The sequence below is a fragment of the Lissotriton vulgaris genome, chromosome 1_1 (assembly GCF_964263255.1).
Source record: "Lissotriton vulgaris chromosome 1_1, aLisVul1.2, whole genome shotgun sequence".
Taxonomy (NCBI): Eukaryota; Metazoa; Chordata; class Amphibia; order Caudata; family Salamandridae; genus Lissotriton; species Lissotriton vulgaris.
In genome coordinates this window covers 1,260,532,929-1,260,554,160 of record NC_141685.1, presented here as the reverse complement: position 1 = coordinate 1,260,554,160, position 21,232 = coordinate 1,260,532,929, and the positions used below count along the sequence as shown (strand labels likewise).

At 42.0% G+C, this 21,232-nt stretch overlaps 1 protein-coding gene across 2 annotated transcripts in view; it reads right to left on the bottom strand.

Annotated features, from left to right (window-relative positions):
- PDE1B (phosphodiesterase 1B) overlaps nucleotides 1–21,232 on the bottom strand; it is a 1,669,085-nt gene that overhangs the window by 383,833 nt on the left and 1,264,020 nt on the right. For both annotated transcript variants that reach the window (XM_086964603.1, XM_086964607.1), the window contains one exon: nucleotides 9,170–9,295. In XM_086964603.1, the coding sequence (XP_086820729.1) occupies nucleotides 9,170–9,295 (126 nt within the window). The remainder of the gene's footprint in view (nucleotides 1–9,169; nucleotides 9,296–21,232) is intronic.

Below are 21,232 nucleotides of genomic sequence, written 5' to 3'. Positions count from 1 at the left end.
AACCAAAATCTGTGTTTTTGCCTCAGATTAACTGTGAAGCAATAAATTGCTTTGAGAAAGGGATGGTCAATGAACTAAAAAAACTGAAAAACCACAAAATATACCAAAGAACTAACTTAAACCCTAATCAACTCAAAGCTTTGAATGTATTGGAATCCAATCATGATTTTGTTATCAAGCAGAGTGATAAAGGGGGAAATGTGGTCATTTGGCCTGTTGACATGTATAAACAAGAGGGACTTTCACAACTATCGGACACCAGTAGGTACTGTCAAACCACTAGATTAATTTATAATCAAGCAATGTCTATGGTGGCTAAACAGATCACTGAGTGGAAGGATGAATGCATAATAAGCTTAGATGAATTCTCCTATTTAGCATGCAAATACCCTAAATTACCTGTACTATATCTGCTTCCAAAATTGCACAAAAATGCCCAACGGCCACCAGGGAGGCCCATTGTTTCTTCATGTGGGAGTGCTTTGTAGAATACTTCTAAATATGTAGATTACTTTCTCCAACCCCTGGTACAATCCCTCCCATCTTATGTCCATGACACTAGTGACTTCCTTAAGCATATATCTGGCATGGAATGGTCCTCAGAGTATCTCATGTTAGGACTAGATGCTTGCAGTCTTTATACAAGCATTCCGCAAACTTTAGGCCTAGAAACGTGTAGACACTTTCTCCATAGCAGACCAGCAAGCTTTCTACATCATACAGAGATGTTGCTCAAAATGATTGAGATGTGTTTGAGCAATAATTTTTTCCTTTTCGATAAGAACATCTATAGGCAGATCCAGGGGACGGCTATGGGAACCTGCTTCGCCCCAGCTTTGCAGGTCTTTACCTGGGCTGGTGGGAGGAGCAGGTGGTCCACAAGATCGAGCTTTTTAAGAACCATGCCGTCCTCTGGTTACGCTACATAGATGATATCTTTTGTGTGTGGAGTGGCACTGAGACACAAGCCATTGAATTTGTAGAGATCCTAAATACTAACCAAATGAATCTCCAATTCACACACCAAATTAGCAAAGATACCATGGAATTTTTGGATCTTAAACTTGAGACAAAAAATAACACCATAGAGAGTTCCTTATTCAGAAAATCTACGGCTGGCAACAGTCTACTCCATGCTGATAGTTGCCATCCACATAACCTTATACAAAGCATACCTTTTGGGGAGCTATTACGGGTTCGCAGAAATTGCAGCACAATCAGTAAATTTGAAACTGAAAAATCAATCATGCAAGAGCGTTTCTTAGCACGTGGCTACAGTGCTAAAACTGTGAAAAAGGCCATTAACAAAGTAGAAGCTCTTAATCGTCGGGAACTTCTGTTTCCTACGGAAACTGATCCAACCGTCAAGCCCAAGGAAACTGTAAGGTTTATCACCACCTACAGTATTCATGCATGGGAAGTCAGGAGGAGCCTAAAAAAGTTTTGGGAAGTGCTCAAAACTGACAAGGACTTGAAGGATTGTATAGGAGATTATCCATCACTTACCTTTCGAAAACCCAAATCATTAAGAGACCAATTATGCAGCAATATGATCCCCAATCCAAGAAAAGAGAATGCAGTTAAAGGGTTTTTTACATGTAACCAATGCAAGGCCTGTAAATACAGTAGCAGTATTAAATCAGTGAAATTTAACAATAATGAGGCACCATGGGTTATACAAAAACATCTGAATTGCAATACGGAATATGTGGTGTACATTCTCAAGTGTCCATGTTCTAAGTATTATATAGGGAGTACCATCCATCCAGGAAAGAAAAGAGTGTTAGAGCATTTGAGGGCTATCCATAAAAATGACAAAACATATCCAGTAGCCCGGCATTTTCAAGAGAATCACAACAGTAATGCCAATCTCATCAAATTTGCTGCCATTGATTGTGTTTTTCCTAATACAAGAGGTGGCAACAGATTGTTAGAACTTAGAAAATTGGAATCCAAATTCATTATTAGATTCAACACCATTGTGCCCCATGGGTTGAATATGGATGAGGAGCTATCAGTACATTTATACTAAAATGCATGTTTGATTCAAATTGTCCATGCAAACCTGCTGTTTTTTCTGCTTGCTGTTTTTTAGAAATTTTGTGTGCCTTCTTCAGTAACCTCTGTTGCGATATGAAGATTTTAATAGACATTCTGTCTTTCCTTAAGGTAACAGATGCTTGGGGAAGAAGAGATGAATTGGCTACCCTTTGAACAGTTTGCCCACATGGGCAGCACTCCAGCAAATTCTCTTAATCATGATCTAGCCCACTTGGGCGTTATTGAACTGTGCTAACCAGCGTGTACGAGTCCTCCTCGGACCCTCATGTTCCACAAATACTACGTGTTTGATAGATTCTACGATAATGATGTAGACAGCGCGTAGCCCCAGTGCCGATATTAATATATGCATGGGCTTTCCTTCAGAATTGAATGGTTCACATCAAACAATGACGGTTATGTTTGATAAAGTTTTTGCTTTTGAATTGCAGGAATTAGCAGTAGTATTTACGTATCGAATCTACTGGTTACCAGCAATAACTTGTAAACTATGATTCAATGATTTTATACAAATGCATGCCCACTGGGGCGTTTATGATTATTGTAGCACAAATCCAGTCTGATTAATTAGGCTGCATGTTCCATTCTATTTAAAGCACCAACAAAGCTAGCCCAGCACAAGCTGTACCCTTTTGAGGTAGAATGATAAGATACGCCCGTAGCACTGTGGGTTAAGACATTACTGTTTTACTTTTGAACATGACGGGTTCAAATCCCAGGACGGCCGACATTAATTTATTTATGCGGTAATCCATTTTACCATCCCTGTGTCGTCCAGTATTATGAACTTTATTATTTCATCTTGGAGTTAACAAATGGAGTAAATATTTGAGAGGTGACCTTTAACTGTTGCAAGTTAATGTGTGTTACTCGAACGCGCTACTCGTAAACAATGAAGTTTTATACATGTAAAACAATGTTCAAGATATGCTAGTCATTTACCTTCCCTCTACAAAAACCTTAAAAAACCTAAAACACTGGAAATAGTCATATGATTTATAATATGAAATAGTATTTTGTTTATGTTGATTGTATCACGTGACATGTTGATTTACTTTATTAACAAAGATGAAATGCACAAAGTTTGCCCGTGACGAAGGAGTGTTTCACTCCGAAACGCGTAGGACGTTTGTGTCTGCAATAAATCTGCACTGAAATAGAGGCCACGGCTCCTGTGTGATTCCTTTTGATCAACCTGGGAAGGATTGCGCCGGCGTGAAAAAAATATATATATATATATATATATATATATATATATATATATTGAAAGTACTGGGTCCCCCCAAATAGAAGGAAGCAGAGACGGCACACCAGGAAACCTTGCACAAAATCCCTTTATTGTGCACTCGTTAACCCAAGACGACGCGTTTCGGCGTAAGCCTTTTTCAAGTAACCGCCATTTTGTTTTTTGCCACATTTATAGTCCCACAACTATTTTTGTAAACAATAGACATAAAAGAAATACTTAAGGTAAACCATTTACAATGAACGATTAAATTTAACAAATTAATTTCATTATGTCCATAATTCAACATTCAATGTATGTTCGTTGATGTTTATGTATGTTGTGTGGGAAGTGGACGATGTTTGCCTACCCCACTGCCAAAATTAAACAGTGGTCGTAATCATAGTTGACTGTGTGCCCTGCCGGTAACATTGACAATTAAATGTTTTAAGCAATAAAACTCGCATGTACCAGTGTCACGGTAAATATTACTCGTGAGGTGGTGCTAGCGCCGGCTTGAAAACCGCTCGGTATCCTGGGAAATGTAGTTTGATACAGCGGATCGGGACCATAGTCCCGTGATCAATAAATGGGAGCTCCCTGATTTGAATGCGTGGTTAATGTCAACAGGCGGGGCTGTGTCAAATAGAGGAGAGCTCCCCTCGTAATTTGACCATCATATAAGATTAGACAGGGGGTGATGGGCGGTAAAGGTCAAGGTATGAGTGCTTTAATTGAGGATGAGTGTAACGTGAGAAATTTCGATCCAAATGCATGTGTATATACAGTGAAAATTCCAAGAAAAACATAAAATTAAGTGACATCCAACTCAAATTTAAATCCATTATCCTGAGTATGGGGTCATCTTCCTATGTTCAGCTGTTAATGCCTTACATACAATTCAAGCTGTGGGGATAATGCCATACAGTCTCCCAATTACTAGAGGCTGAGCCACCCCACTCATTGTCTTACGCATATCTAAACATAGGAAAAAATTTTTATAAATAAAACGTGCAAAAGTGTAACATACAGATCATTCATCACAACGCGGGTCTACTTCTGCTTAGTCCTGAACAGTTCTAAGAGCCTATATGAGATGCTAATTCCTCCCCATAATTAAGTCCTTTTGGGGCCTTACTCTCCATATCAATGATTCTTCTGGACTCTCTCATCCTAAGCTGCGTTTCACGGTCCCCACCTCTGATGGTTCTAGGTATCTTATCTATTCCATAGAATCTAAGGCTGCCATTATTACTTTCATGTTTTTCTTCATAATGGCGAGCCATGGGATAATTATGGTCTTTATTCGAAATGGCACGGAGGTGCTGCAGGATCCTGATTTTAAGTGGATGCTTGGTGCTTCCCACGTACTGGAGCCCGCATGGGCATTCCAGTACGTAGATGGCAAAATCGGTATTGCAGTTAATGGGTTGACTGATGGTGCGTATTTGACCTGTTCCTGTTTTATAGTTTTTACAGGATTTCCCATTGCGGTCACATTTACAGCTCCCACATGTAGTGAAACCATTGGGAATTGGGGGCCATTTCGTATTCTTTTCCTCGCCGGGATAGCTTCGAACTAGTTTGTCTTTTAGGGATCGTGCCCTTCGGTACGTTATCTGTGGTCTGTTCCCCACTAGTTCCCCCACTATGGGGTCAGATGTTACTATATTCCAGTTAGCTCGCATTACTCTTTCCAAAGCCCAGGCTCCCCTACTGTAGTTAGTAATCATTCTGGGTGGATTGGGTCGGGTACTGTTCTCCAATTCTTTCCTTCTGGAGTCACTTCTAGATGTACTGAAAAGGACTTCCTCCTGTTTTAGACCTTGGACTTTGGTCTGAGCACTGGTTAGTACTGCCTCATCATAACCCCTTTGGCTGAACCGTTCTATCATGGCCTTTTGTTCCAGCTGGAAATCTGCCTCGGTGCTGCAGTTGCGTCGAGCCCTCAGAAGCTCCCCGTAGGGAATACTTCTCTTCAGGGGAGTCGGATGGTGGCTCGACGCATGCAGGACCGCATTCCCAGCTGTAGCCTTCCGGAAAAGGCGTGTTGTCAAATCCCCTTCCTTTACCTCTACTGCCACATCCAAAAATTCACAGTATGTTTTACTGATTACGTAAGTGAATTTAAGATTGAGGGTGTTGCTTCCTAGAGGGCTAATGTACTGTCTCGCTAGTGTTTCAGGGCCGTTCCAGATTAAAAATAGGTCGTCGATGTACCTGACCCACATAAGAATGTGGTCAGTGTACATCTCAGATCCTTCAGCCCAGACGACCTGTTCCTCCCACCAGCCTAGGAAAAGATTCGCTAGGCTGGGGGCAAAACAAGTCCCCATTGCGGTCCCGGAGAGTTGCCGGTATACCGCCTTTTCAAACAGAAAAATATTTTCTTGGAGACAGAATAGCATCATTTTCTGTAGCATGTTGTTGTGTCTCCAACAATCCACATGGCGGCTCCTTAGGTAGTGCATGCAGGTTTCCACACCCTTCACCTGATTAATACAAGTATACAGAGAGCATACATCCATACTGATCATATAGTATCCCTCCTCCCATTTCACATCATGCAATCTTCTAAGAAAGTCTGTACTGTCTTTGCAAAATGAGTTCAGATTTTGTACATATTGGTTCAAATACAGATCCAGGAATATGGATGTGTTCTCCAATAACCCTCCATTTGATGAAACAATAGGACGCCCTGGTGGTCTAATGGGGTCCTTATGGATCTTGGGGAGGAAGTATATACAGGGGATGCGTGGATTCTCTGTCTTTAAAAATTTATACTCGTCAGTGTCTAATAGGCCAGTGTGGTACCATTCCCCAAGTAGTGAGTGGTATTCCTTAATGGTACGTCTATACCTTTCCCAATTGATGAGTTCATAACATGACGAGTCGCTCAATTGTCTCATGGCTTCCTCTTTGTAGTCTTTGTAGTTCATTACTACCACGTTGCCCCCCTTATCGGAGGGCTTGATTATAATAGAGCCATCATCCTCTAATGCTTTCATTGCATCTCGTTGTTCCTTGGTTAGGTTGTCCCATTTGGAATTCTTGAAGTTCATTCGAGTTCGTTTCAACTCATTTGTTACCACTTGGTTATATGCTTCGATGTTGTCAAATGGGACATTCGGATTGAATTTTGTTTTTAATTTCAGGCCACTGTGTTGGACTCGTTCGCCTGTTACTCCACAGGCTTGTAGTACAGCATGTTCATTTCTCTCATTGTCATCAGCCAATTCCAATGCGTACATGTCTTTCAATAGTTCTAAATCATGTACCTGCAAGTTGTTGACATTCGAACCCACTGGATCCGGGGTTCGTTGCTTGCTGCTGGAGCGTGTTGCGTATATTTTCATCAGTTTCAATTTCCTAATGAAGAGGAAGAGATCCACCCTAGTGTCAACATAGTTCAGTGGGGCACTGGGGCAAAAGGATAGACCTAATTGTAGCACTGAAGTCTCAGCCTGACTCAGGGTTCTGTCTGAGATATTTATGACAGTCTTGTTTACTTCATTATCATCTTGAATGGGCTTGCACATTTTGGTTTTTCTGTGTTTCCTTTTCAACTTTCTTCTTCTACTGGCATCCCGCGTCCTCTTCCTCTTACTTTTTTGGTGGAGCTCTTGCCCCTCAGTGTTTGGCCTCTCGTTTGTACTCTGTTCTGGTGGCCTGGATCGTTTTTCTGATTCAGGATTTCGAACTCCTGATGGATGGTCAGTGGAAGCTCGTCTAAAGGGATACCACGTGTGCGATCCTCCGTATCTGTACTCAGATCCGAACTTGACCCAGATGTGACTGTCGTAGACTTTTTGTTGCTTACTAGTCTGGCCCTGATATTTTTCTGTGCTTTGTCGTATATATATATATATATATATATCAAAACAAAGTTAGCCCTGCATAGAAGAAGCCAGTGGTTGGTAAGTATTTCATCCATTTATTGAGGCAGCTGCATACTGGGAACATTGTGAAACAGTCACCTTCATATCACCAGCCAAACCGGTTTCGGGACTCTTATCCCTTTCTCAATGGCAAACAGCTGAAACCTCCGATGTATCACGCACTTCATCCTTCAAGAACCTGTCCCACTGGGTGTGGCAACATTAGCGGCCTTGTGGTTCTTGTAGTGCATGATTAGAATATCCAGTGAGTTCCTCTTAATTAATTTCAGCAAAAAATAACGGCACATTTAATCCCATGTGGGTTGGTGAAAATTGCGCCAAGTCTCCCTGATGTCATTTACTCAGCTGCGCTCGTGAAGCCAACCTCCTGTTGCGTGACAATGCTGTAGTGGCGTTGTTACCAGGTCCGCACTCCCGCGGCGGGCTTCTCCCAGTTGTACTATCAAAAGGGATGAGGCACCACAATTATCATATGCATTTATGTTATGAATCTTACCTGTACTCAAAAGACATTACAGTTCTGAAAATTGTGTCCCCTATGGCAGCAATAAGAGTTACCTAAAATGGCTCCAAAGATATGATGTCACAAGGCTGTAATCGAGTAGTCAAGTAGTATCAAGTAGTCTGTAAAATCCAAGGGGCAGAGTTACTATGGTTTTGTTCAGGGTTGTGTCACTTTTGTGGCACAGCCCGGACACAATATAATTTATGCCATTTATTTAGCCATGCAAGGCCAATTTCCATGGCTGTGCGTGGTTTAGTAAACACAAAGTAAGACAAGGCAGCACTAAGTGCTGCCTTGCGATACCATGCATTGAGAAGGCCCTCCACGGGAGGGGTATGGGCATTGCCACGCATCAACAGATGGAGTTGGCACATTCCCAGATTTACTAACGCTACTAAACCTGGGAATGGGTCAAAATGCTATGCCTTCCCAAGTGAGGCGTAAGGAGTAGAAATATCTTTATTTCCACACGTTACTTCCTCTTCCCACATGCGCTGCATTCTGCAGGACACATAGAAAGAGGAATGCGATCTATGGATTTTTTTGTGTGCAGGAAGTTATCCCTTCATGCACAAAAAAAAAACTTGCCTGTAATGCCGTATTATCGTACACTGAGTACAGCAGTGCCGGCGTTGGGGCTAGCGGCCTCAAGCGCCCAGCATAAGGAGACAGAAGGAGCGCCATATCTTAGTAGATATGGCGCTTTTCAGCTCTTTCGCATTCACGCAACGCAGCGCAGCAGCTTTCCTTGCTGCATTGTGTTGCACAAATTCTAAGTAAATCTGCCCCAAATTTCAGACACTGTACTACAGTTTGCCTGACTCTGGAGTGTACTTAGGGTCTAGAGACTACGCACCTGCAGGTCTGCCATTATTGGTGCTCTGGACTCAACAACCCCCATAATCAAGTGGAAGCTGATAAAGTTCTAGACAGCCTTTGAAAAGCGCTTGAAAGCAATATGAAATTTTAAAACAAAGAGGATTTCTAAATTACTAATTGTCTTACTGATGTGCATTTTTAAAACATATTCTGAAGAATTTTAATCGTTTTCTGTAAAGGAATTTTTTTTCCTTTCACTTGTTGATTGTTATGGTTTTAATTAACTAAACAATAAAGTTTATATATACGAATTTATATATATACGAGTGTACTTAACTTCATGTGGGATGCAAACACAGGCAGACAGTCAGAAACAGGAAAGAGTGCAGCCAAAGGAACAAGTTCCTTCAGAAGATGGTGAGTTTAAGTACCATACTTAATTGGCCCGAACATGAACAACAGTAAAAGAGAATGGAAACTCAGAATTAAAGATTGACATGCAACTAAAGCACAGAAGAGGATGAGCAGAAGGATGGGCCTAGAGAGTTGGAGGCGATGAGGTCAGGGGACACCAAAGATACAGTAGAGGAATGTAAGGTGCATTAAAAGATAGGGACCAGGTGCAGGTTTTTCTTATTAAGAGCAGGCAAATCGACTCACATAAATTCATCTTTGGTCAAATTAACAAAAATATTCAACTCTTCATCTTGCATAATCCGGTAGACGGCGCTGACGTGGTGGTTTTCCAGCACAGATCGGTCATTGTACAATATTGCGCAGTCAGACCTGTTGTGAGAAAAAGGTAAAAATCTGTCATTTTTGCAGAATCGGCAATTTCTATTAAATAGTAAGAGCACATCACCGAAACAATCCATTAAATGTGTTCCCTTCTTCCAATATGACCGTAAATGCTATTTTATGATGGCAGTTGGAAGGAGGTACAGAAAACATGGTTTCCCTTAAATGCGCACTTTTAGATACTGTCCGCTTCAATTATGAATATAAGATAACAATGCTTAATATGTCACAACTGATTCGCTCGAGAAGAACTACTACTACTACTACTATTACTACTTCTTGTACTAAAACTACCAATATTATTATTGTTATTATTATTAGCACTTGATTGTAATAATAAAAGGTAAAATATTAATATTTCATAATAGCAACCACGACGAAGTTTCAACAGTAATTACAAAATATTATAAATATTGTAACATTTATTAGAATTTTTGGACATATCACATGACATACCAATGTGTGTGGAGTGCATATGCGTATTCACACCTTGGAATATTATTGGGACTCCTCTTGTCAGTAAGAGTGCCTATGCAAGGGACTGGCAACTTAGGCTCCTGTTACAATGTGTGGTGCACTAACGCTTCTACATTCCTAAACCCATACCTAATAACACTACGGTTACTCATGCTTCGGTTGTGAGGTCACGCTTTCACGAGTTCATGAGAACTGGGCAGTCGCGGCTCGCAATACTCGCCGGAGGGGGGGGCGGGAGTTCGCTTGGCGATCAAAGATTTTTTTATTTTAAACTTACCTGACCAGGTCCCGCACCGCCTCTGCTTGTGGGCCGGGTCCCGCCTTTAGCGTTTTCCTGATCCTGAACAGGAACAGTCATGCTCACTCCCCTCCCGTAAGCCGATCACAACGATGCAATGGCAGCGTTCTGATTGGTGCAGACAGAGCCCAGCCGGACGCCTGTAGGGAGGCCATTTTCTCTATGTAGGCTGCATGCAGCCTACATAGCAAAAATGTAGAGTGCGCATGACTGGTTTGGTCGGCCCCAGAAGGCCGACCAAACAGTCAGGGCCCACAATAGTGGGAAGTCACTCCTCCCTCATACCAACCAAGCGCCCTCTACCAGGCATAACCTCCCTGCCCGCCCCAACCAGGCATACCCTGCCTTCTGCTTTCTCCCAGTGCGAGAAGCAGAATCATATAATGGTATTTAAAATACCATTATATGTTTCTGCTTCTCACACTGAGAGAAATCAGTGGAGGAGCCGCCCCTGGACCTGGGAACTAAGATGAGGGAATCGGGCATCTGCATTGAATGCCACACATTATTGCTCATCTGGGGGCTGCATTCTCATGCACATTTTGTCTGTTTTGAGCAGGTGAAATATATAGGAAGAATAACCCATAGTCTTCCTATAGTAATACCGACCACATCTGGAATTTCAGGCCACATGTAACTGCACTCTTTAGTTTCCAAAAGCATGCAAATGAAAATTAGGTATAGTTCTTTAGCCCATTAACAGGAGCTATTATGATAGCAGTAGCACCTTAGCGGAGGAGCTGCATAATGGTGTGCTCTATACGTTTACTTGTCTATATATTCAGTGTGTGATAGCACTTTATTAATCAAAATGTTAATTGGTGGCTATATTACCTATATATTACCTATAGAGAAAACCACAGTTATATACTCCTGTATTTGCTCTTGTTAATTGTATTCGTTTAGCTGCCATTTTTACTCTTAAAATTGGCATGACTGCGAACAGGCCTAAGATAGTGTAACTTTTTTTATTAATTGCACTGTGAGTTTCACGTTGTTCTTTCCTCTGCAGGTGCTTATCAAGCAGCGCTTGTTAGCTAGAACAGTCTATTGTTAAGAACTGTTAGATTAGACATTTTAATTAGAACCTGGCTGTGTATTTGCAGTGTGTGGGGATGGGACAGAGCCTCCTGTATCAATCAGATTGGGCCGTTGCTAACTTCACGGCCATGCAGCTGCATACTTTTTTGTTTAACGCTTGGGACCTAGGGAGACTACCAGCTCCCAGAGAACATTGTCTCCTTCAGATGGAGTTGGTGGGAAGAAGTTTCCAGAATCATTTTTCATGCATTAATAGTGTTTTCCTTAGAACAGTTTAGCAGAGTCTGTCTTCACTTCGCTGGGAGAAGTCTTTTCTCAAAATCTGCTGATTTTCCCTGCCTAGAGTGTTGAGTTTCATGCATGCACCTGTGCCTTTTCCCTTGAACCTTAACTTTTGTTTGTTTGATGCTGACACCTTCCCCTTAGAGCTGCACCTAGCCACTTTTGATGTTTTATTTAGAAAAGGGAAATTCGTTTAGGGAACCAATTTATCTATCATTCTGGGATCTCCTTGTTATCATATTTTGCATTGTTTACTTTAAAATATACAAATTTCCATTGCACAATTATATAGACATATGCTTTTCAGATAAATTAACTTACTCAATGATTGAGAAGCATAGTATTTTTAGTTGTGGCATTCTCATTCAGTTCCCAGCCATCAACATATAGGGCCATATTATCAAGAATGGCGATAACATTATTGCTGCTTTAACGGCAGGAAACTGCCGCTACAGCGGCGATGGCGGCCTTGACAATATTCCCTAGAGTATTCCAATAGAAACACAGGTTCTGGTGTCAAGGACATCAAACCTGGGCTTCTATTGGAATTCTCTAGGGCATACTATCAAGCCCCTTATCGCTGATTTAGCGGCAGTTTCCTGCCGCTAATGCGGCGATAATGTTATCGCCATTCTTGTGAATATGGCCCTATATGTTGATGCTGGTAACTGAATGAGAAGGCCACAACTAAAGGTACTATGCTGCTACACACCATAATACAAAATAGTATACAGAGTGATAACGCTAAAAGCAGATGAGACTAAGCTTGAAGATGCAAAACAGAGAAACACCCAAGAACAAGCTAAAGTGACGATAGGAGGCGCTGCCAGGCACAGACCAAACAGGTGTCTCAAATATAACAGAGATTTGGTACTCACCAAAACCCAAATTGAGACAGTTGTATGACCTCAGAGACAGGCATCACAACCCCAGAAGAAAGTCTTGGGTTTGTGCTTACAAAGCTGATCATATTCATAGCAGCAGGCCCACAAGACTGGCAAGTGGTGTCAGAACAAATCCATATATCTTCAGAAGAATAAGAGTTCATTCTTTTCAATGGAGGATAAGACAAAAGCCAGGTTTCCTTAGTTTCCTGTGAGTAGTAAAGGTGACCTAGAGGACAGCACTTTGCAAGGCCTTAGAAATGTGTTACCTGAACCATATTATCAAGTCCTGACCAAGAGACCACTGCTGTACACCAATGGTAACACTGCTGCCACGTTCTAAAAACCGCCATCCAGTTTTGATAATGCCAAAAAGAAAAATATTGGCTCATGGGTTGTGTAGTTGGAGGCATTTAAAGATGTCATTGATGCCATGGAAGCAAGTGATGACAAAACGATTAGAAAGGAGTTAAAAAATATTGTTTGCGATGGTGTAAAAGACATCCTAAAGAAAATACCCTGAGTTGATGAAATTATGTATGATCAAATCAAAGCAGCCATGAACCTCAGATTCAATCCACTGCCGAATACAGACTATGAAAGATATGTGTTTGTTCAGGAACAACAGAAAGTGATTGAAACCATCATTGAATTTCAGGAGAGACTGGATAAGCTCAGCAAACACTGTATATTCAACAAGTTTAATGATGAGGGAGCTATACGTCTCAGAGTCTTTGATGTCTATCTGTCAGATTCATTTAGAAGACGGATTCTAAAAGAGACTCTTAGTTTAGATAGAGTCCTTGCAGCTGCTTGAGCTGAGGAGTGAGCTGATCAACAAGCTGCTGGCATTGAGGCCAGAGGTGTCCAATGTGAATTCACCATGAAAAGTAAGACAAGGCCAAAGGACGGGACACACCGAGCCGTGTCTCCCTAGAAAAAGAAGTTGTGCTTCAGGTGCGGACAGTCATTTCCAAATGGAGGAAACTGTCCTGCTATCGGACAGATTTGTAATGGCTGTGGTCAATGCGAAACATTTTGTGATGGTTTGCAGGTCTAAAGAGAGAACAAGTGCGTCTCTGCGCAAAAACAAAATGGCCGCCTGGACTCTCCACAAGTTGCATTCAAAGCATGTCCACCAGGCCTAGCGGCAATAACACCTGAAACAAATAAACACCAAACGATGTTGATCATCATCAAAGGGTTCCTCCACCTCAGTTTCCAGTGAAAGTGATAATGATAGTTGTGCAATGTCAATGTTTACAAAGACAAGCCTATGTAGTCCCATGTGAGAAAAAACACTGGATAAAGAGGAGTCAACATGAAGAAGCACCAAAGACATTTGAACATTGTTCGAAGATCTCATTAAAAATAAATAGTTGTTTGATACCTTTCATCATTGATAGTGGTGAGTTGATAAACATAATTCCTGAGGAGAATTATCAAGAGTTGACTCTGTTGCCACATCTTACACCATCGAAAACTAAAGTTTATACATGGGCAGCATCAACACCACTAAAAATTAAAGGTTCATTTCTTGCTTAAATGAAGCACATGAAAGCAAAGGTACAAGCACCCATTCATGTACTTCAAGGTACCAATTCAAGTGCCTGCCTGCTCAGTTTTAACATTGGTTCTGATTTGGGACTGATCTCAGTGAACTACAACATGAATGCACATCATGAAATAGTAAGTCAGTTTCCTTCGTTATTTCATGGGTTAGGAAACTCAAGTCTAAGAAAGTACAATAACATATAAATGAAGATGTTTGTCCTGTGGCATAGAAGAGTTGCTTTTCAATTGCAAGAAGCTGTTGAAAAAGAACTTGATTCCTTACTCAAGCATGACAGCATCAAGTGCTTCACGGGGCAAAAGTCTTGGGTCTCTCTCTTAGTGGTAGTGCCTAAAAAGGACAGTAAAGGGGCTGAATTGAGTTCGCATTCCCACACTGAGGAATGAAGACATGTAAAACTACCCTACGAGTCCGACACTGTCATTTAGAAGTGCCCGGGCTGGGGAGAATGCTAATGTGTTGATGCTCGATTCTTGCAAAAGCATTCAGTCAACAATAAAAGGTCCATGTGACCAGTGGAGCAAATTGATAAAGAATTATACCAGAGCCTAAATATAGAGAACACTGTGCTGCATCAGCTCTGAATACGTTGGCCCTGGGGTACGGTAATACTGCTGTTTTTAGTAGGCAAATAGGTAGTTGTTCTCTCCTGAATTTTCTTCAGAGTTTGCTATTATTTTCCTATGGTTGACCTGGTTGTTTGAATATACTAACTTACAGAACTATTTGGTCCTTTCATCTTCTGCCCTGCTTTCCTCTCATGGCAGATGTAAAGGGGGCTGGTTTGTGAACATGTGTTGGTAGATCTCTGAATCCGATTTCTTCACCTTTGAGATTTTCTTAAGACTGTTTTCTGTTATTTCACCTCCACTTCCATCATGATGCATAGTCTAGTTTATATATTGTTTTTGTTAATTCTTACGTTTGTCCTGGAAGGGCAATATTATTCCCAAATGCCATCTGATTTCATTTGGTATGTGATATAGAAGGGTCAGCATAAGTAAACAATATTCAGTGGTGACGTCAATACAAAATGTACTGCTGTTATCATCAAGAGACTAATGCCATCTTGGCAGGTCCCAGCTCTACATTCTGTGAATCTCAGACAAGGTATGAGTGGAATAGAATCCCATAAATGTGATTGACTATTTGTTTGTAACAGCAACTCTGTATATCTTTTGTACAAGTATAAGTGTTTCCCTATGCAGACTGAGAGTGACCATCTGATCTGGTCTAGAATTTCATATTCAGGTTGTTGCATTTAGTGAGATACATTAGCTATACAACATTTGTAGGTGTCAGCAATTCAGAGGTGGCCACCATACTTGTCGCTGAGGAATCCCGCTGGTGGCCGTTGCCTACAAACCTGCAGTTCTCTTGCCGCCTTCTTTGGCATTCCGCACTCTCATCCACACTTTAAGCATGTGCACCCATGTGGCCTTCTGCACACACTTTCAGTTCATCATGGTCTTGGGTATGTAGGGTATACAATACAATACAATAGGCATTAATAAAGCACGCAGCTTCCTCAAAAAGAGGTGTCCCAGGGCTGCACAGACTACAGCAGTAAAGCAGCCAACAAACGTGAAACCACCCTTGCAGATTCTTCTTAAACTCATGTTCCAATTCTGACCAAAAGTTTTGTTAGACAGAGCACAACCCAAAAAGTTTGTTACCACAATGGTTAGAGTAGACCAAACATGCGTGGCATCATATAAAGCACAACTCAGGTATTGTCCAAAAAACAGAAGAGTCTTTTTATTTTCAAATCTTGATCAAAGTTGACTCATCACAGTTGACACCTAGATATACAGAGAATCACAGCCAACACGTGTTTCGTCTTGGGACAACATTTTCAAGGCTAAAAAGACACTGTGTACGCGTTTTTCGGTTCCACAACGCTTCCTGAGTGGTTGAGAAGAGACTTCTATATTTAGAACCAAGTCTTTTTGGCGTGGCGTTTTCAAGAGTTTGTCCCGTATAGGCTATTGAAACCCCTGGGGTATTACTTCCTGTGCCATTACTAGGTGGCCTTTCCCGTATTTGTGTTAGTGCTGACATTTCAACTGTATGCAGCGTTTCAGTACTTTAAAAGTAATAGGATAGTCTATGTGGAGAAGTGTGGCTCAGGGGTTAGAGGCGGCAGACCCGGAAGCTGCGATCGGCCCTGGACCAGGGTTCAATTCCCTGCCTCGGCGGGTCTTGGGCTAAAAATTCCACGGACTCGATAATTCTCGTTCCGGTGCTTTCTTGACTCACAGGTTCACACTCTGCGACTCTGGGCAATAGCTTGCTTAATCTCCACAACGGCCCCTTGCGGCGGGATGCCTGTCTTTCACCTTGTGGCTACCCTGCCGGGGCAATCTCACAGGGGAATACCAGGATGGTTCCCTAAGCAAGCGCCGGGAAACCCACTGCGGGTAGCTGTGCGCTATATAAGCTCAAATACATTTACATTTACATCGTACTTGTCTAATTTCACGAAGGTTATCCGCACTCTGAATTTTCCATCAGAGATACTTCTGACGACACAGGACCGTCCTAGCATTACAGACTGCGTGATTCTGTACCTTCAAGGCTCTACTTCTCTTGCTCATATTATCATATTTGGAACAGATCTGGTCTTGTATAGTCTTAACTGCTTTAGTAACTTTGTTCTGAATATAGAAGTCTCTTCTCAACCACTCAGGAAGCGTCGTGAAACTGAAAAGATTTGAAAATAAAAAGCCTCTTCTGTTTTTTGGACAATACTTGAGTTGTGCTTTATATGATGCCACGCATGTTTGGTCTACTCTAACCATTGTGGTAACAAACATTTTGGGTTGTGCTCTGTCTGACAAAACGTTTGGTCTTATTTCGATGTGGGGTTTTCCACATACAGTACAACACTGTGGATGGCACGGTGTTCGACATTGAGCACGCTGGAGAATATCCCTGTGTATATATCTTGACTATTTATTACAAACTTTTACAGAGGGGCTGGCCAGGATATACCACTGCCATCTCGTGCTTAGTGTCATGTTCCAATTCTTTCTGGCGCAAATAAGATGGCAGATAGTTCCACAATCTTACAATCCTGACCAAAAAAAGACCTGACCCCTTGTTGAGTCTTGGCATATCGGGGTACGCAGAGCAGACACTAGTAGTTGGCTCTTAGAGTTGGTTCCTGCCAATATGGGCTGAGCCTATGCTTAAGGTAGCCTGGGCCCATGTCACCCATGGCTCGGAAAGCAAATGTCAACAACTCAAATTGTATCCTCTTAGCCACCGGGAGCCAATGTAGTTGTCTAAGATAGGGGAGGTATGATGATGGAAGGGGACCCGGTGAATGTGCCTTGCCGCAGTGTTCTGAACCATCTGTAGTCTATAAATCAGGTAAGCTGGCAGCCCCAGAGATAAACTGTTGGCGTAATTCAAATGTGAGGTCACCAGTGCAATTACTGTGATCCTGCGGCTGTCCTCCAGGAGCAGATGGAGGAATTTCCTTATGATTCTCAGCTTCCCGAAACATTCTGAAGAAATCTGCTGTACTTGTGCCATGAAAGATAGATGTGTCTCCCATTTGATGCCAAGATTTCTTGCTGCGTCCGCTGGAACCAGCAGGGGTCCCAGGTCTGTGGGCCACTATAAGCACCAAGGGGAGGAGGTGCCTGGCTAAAAAACAAGACCTCAGTCTTATCAGTATTTACCAGTTACTGTTCATCCATCTGGAAATATCTATCAGGCAGTCCTTGAATTTGTAGAAGGCATCAGCGGATTGTTCTTTAAAAGAGAACACCAACTGAGTATCATCTGCATAAGAGACCACCTTCACCCCCCATGATGCACTGAGCGACGACAGTAGTGCCAAGTAAATATTAAAGAGCAACGGGCTTAGAGCAGAGCCCTGAGGCACTCCACACAGTAAAGGTTTCAGTGTAGATTGAAATGGCCAAAGAAAGACCTGGAGGGAATGGTCTTCAAGTGAGGATTGGATCCAGGAGAGTGCCACCCCGAACGCCAAACTGACTTAGTCTTTCCAGTAGGATCGGGTGTGAAACCATGTTGAATACTTCTGATAGGTCTAACAGGACTAACATAGCCAGTGCGCCACCATCAATAGTCATTCTCACATATTTAGCCACTTCTACCAAGGCTGTCTCCCTGCTGTGTCAAGGGCTGAAGCCAGATTGATCATCATGACGGAGGCTGGTTAACTTGATGAAATCAGCTAGCAGTCACTGAGCCAGTTTCTCTAGCTTTTTTGCAGGTGCCAGCAGAAGGGAAATTGGTAGAAAGTTGCTGAACACAGCTGGGTCAGCATTAGATTTCTTCAACAGTTGAAGTAAGGATGCTTGACACCTTAGGTCACCTTTTTGGGCAGAACATTTAAGAGGGTCTGAATAATGGTGAGGCATTCTCAGCTGGCAAGTTATTCACAACAACATGAGACGGGGATGCATACAACTGGTGAGGCATCGTCAGCTGCCAAGTCATCCACAACAACAACATTAGAGTGAGTCATTCTCAGCTGCCAAATGATCCATGAGAACAACATCAGACGGCCTAACAAAATCTTGCAAGACCTCAAAGCCTTGGCTTCCAGGTTAAAACTCTGAATTATAGGCAGCATGATCCTGAATATACGATGATTTGCATCCAGGAATCCAGACTTAACGCATCTCTTGACCAGCCTCAGAATTTGGATCACACGTCTCCATGTGGATAGGATAAGTACTCTATTTAAGATCTCTCCCACTTTGATATTAATCCTTCTGCCCCCGTGCTCATTGGGAGGTACTTGTCGCCATGCTTGGGACTCTGGAGGCGAACCTGCATAAAAGAAAGCTTGGTGCCTCTGACCGCCGGCGGGAACTCTGCACATCTCAAGATGCCAAACATTATATATACAGCTATGCTAGGTTAATTTAGCTGCACAGCTAAGTATGTTGTTTATTGTGTGTATTGTGTTCTCTTTCAACCTCCCTAGGAACTCTTTATTTTTGTGCAACTCATGTTCTATCATATGAGGAGAGACACTAAACATCAATGTGCACTTTCTCTGCATACTAATGGAGATCATGCATCGATTATGTACGTAGGTTGATACTCTACACAAGCTACGTGTTGTATTCTGTATGATTTTGAGCAGTGCCAAGTAATGTATGTACACATCATATTCTTGTTTGTGTACACTGTTGTAAGGTCATAGTGTGGTGCCCCTCCTCCAGAGTGATTGATTAGCATCCACAGTATTTTGTTTCCTTCCTTTAGAAAACCCTAAGTACCCTTTAGGTGGTATCTGTCAGTGTCCGTTTTGGGTGATAGAACTGTCCTGCTATCTGACTAACATTTGCCTTATGATTACTCGTTCTGTTAGACCAAGTGGGAACTCTGGAGGATAGTGGATTGTCACATTTGTTAATTTGGTAAATTTTTTTAGCTTTTTATTTTAGGTTGGTATTTCAGTTTATTGTTTGTTTCCAACCCCTTTCCCCTGTGTTCATCCCAACATTATTGTGTTCTTTTTCTAACAGTGGTGGTGTGGTGGATGCAGTGTAGAGACGGTTCATGGTGCTCTTGGACAACTAAACTTGGATAACCTAAAACTGGAGCGCTCTCTGAAAGTAGAATCAAGGATTTTATTAACAACTTCAGAGCAAGTTTGGAATGCAGTATGGCTGTATGTGTTTCAGGCTGAGTGAGCCATAGCAGATTTTGCCTCATCCAAAGCCCAGCTGACCTAGTGATTAATACGTTTAATGATATAGTTAGCCTTGAAATGTGACAATCTCTAAATGTTGGCTCTGAATGCATATTATTCGAGTCCAGACACAAATATGGTGCGAAGATCAAATGAAAAAAATATCTCCTGGGTATCCAGGAGAACCCAGAAGGTAATTAGAGTTTCGATAGCTAATCGTCTCACAGTTAGACATCTGAAACAGGGGTGGAAGAATTTCATTAAATCTAATAACTGGAAGGTCCAAAAATCTAACTGTCACCATATTTTATGGCCTTATAGCGCACAGCTGAAGGTTACACTAACTTTTTAAAGGCCCTGAACCGGAGTTATATGCCCAAGCCGCTACATAGCCAGAGGCACAAGGGCTATAAGGCTATTAGAGTATTCAACCCACTAAGAATAGCCTGTTTTAAATTGAAAAGGGAGAAAGACAAAAACAAACATTCGAATGTTGGAGCAGAAGGCTTATACCAACTTGTATAAGCACAGAGCAACTTCAACTGAGTTCTTAACATTCCAATGTTCTAATATGTATTATCACCAAGTTTAAATAAAAGTTGTGTTGGAAAACTGTTTCCTCTGAGCACAATATTAATCCTACTGCATAATCAGCCTCTGTTGGTATGGGTTAGGCATATGAAGTCTCTTTTTAAATGGCTAGCTGACTTACACACCTCGGTTAGGTTAATGACCTGTCACCCCTGTTATTTAGTATTTCCTGCCATTCAATATTTTAGACTTACATCACCAAGAAAGGATCTAACTAAGGGTTTGTACGAGCTCCACTGCTTTTTAATTTATATAATACTGATTTAGAGTAAAAACCTGGGGGTCTGGTAGTGAGGATTTCAGATTTCTGTCACCGATCAATAAACTGGCAGGGGTGTTTCGGCACATTGAAACTCTTTAAGAAATTCCTGCCGCTATTGCCTAAAGTGGCAAAATAAATGGTGACCTGCACGCTCATTCTTTCGCGGCTGGATTATGCCCATGTCCTCTACATCGGCCTCTCCGGCTACCAGCTTAAAAAGTTACAGATCATCCAGCATGGGGCCACTAGAACGCTACTGCGTATCCAGGGTAGTTCCAGTATTAAGCATCTTCTTCATGATTTGCACTGGCTTCCAATTGACCAGCGAGTTCTGACCATTGCTCATGGCGCCCTCTACAAATCAGGACCTCTGTATCTCAATAGGCGCTTTGATTTCTATGTGCCATCTAGACATCTCCACTCCACGGGACAATGTCTTGCTGTTATTCCACGCCACTGCCTCGCCAGAATGGGAGGTAGCTCCCTCTCTGTTAGGGCGGCTATGGCCTGGAACAGCCAGCCCTTCAGGCTTAGGAACAACAATGACCTTAAGCTGTTTAAAAAGCAGTTAAAAACCTTGCTTTTTAATTAGTCTTCTTGCCGCTGCATTCACCTCTGCTCTCCTTTGAATAGGCTTTCGCGCCGGGACACTTCCGAGTATCCGTGCACGCTACAAATAGCGGATAACATAACATAATATAGAGGAGAACCTTTTGAATCCACGGCCCTGCCCACGTAAACTAAATGGCCTTTGTGCATTTACTATCTGCTTTTCAGACGACATGGTGAGTTAGGAATATATCAGAACTGGTCTTCAGCGCACTTTGAGGAGTC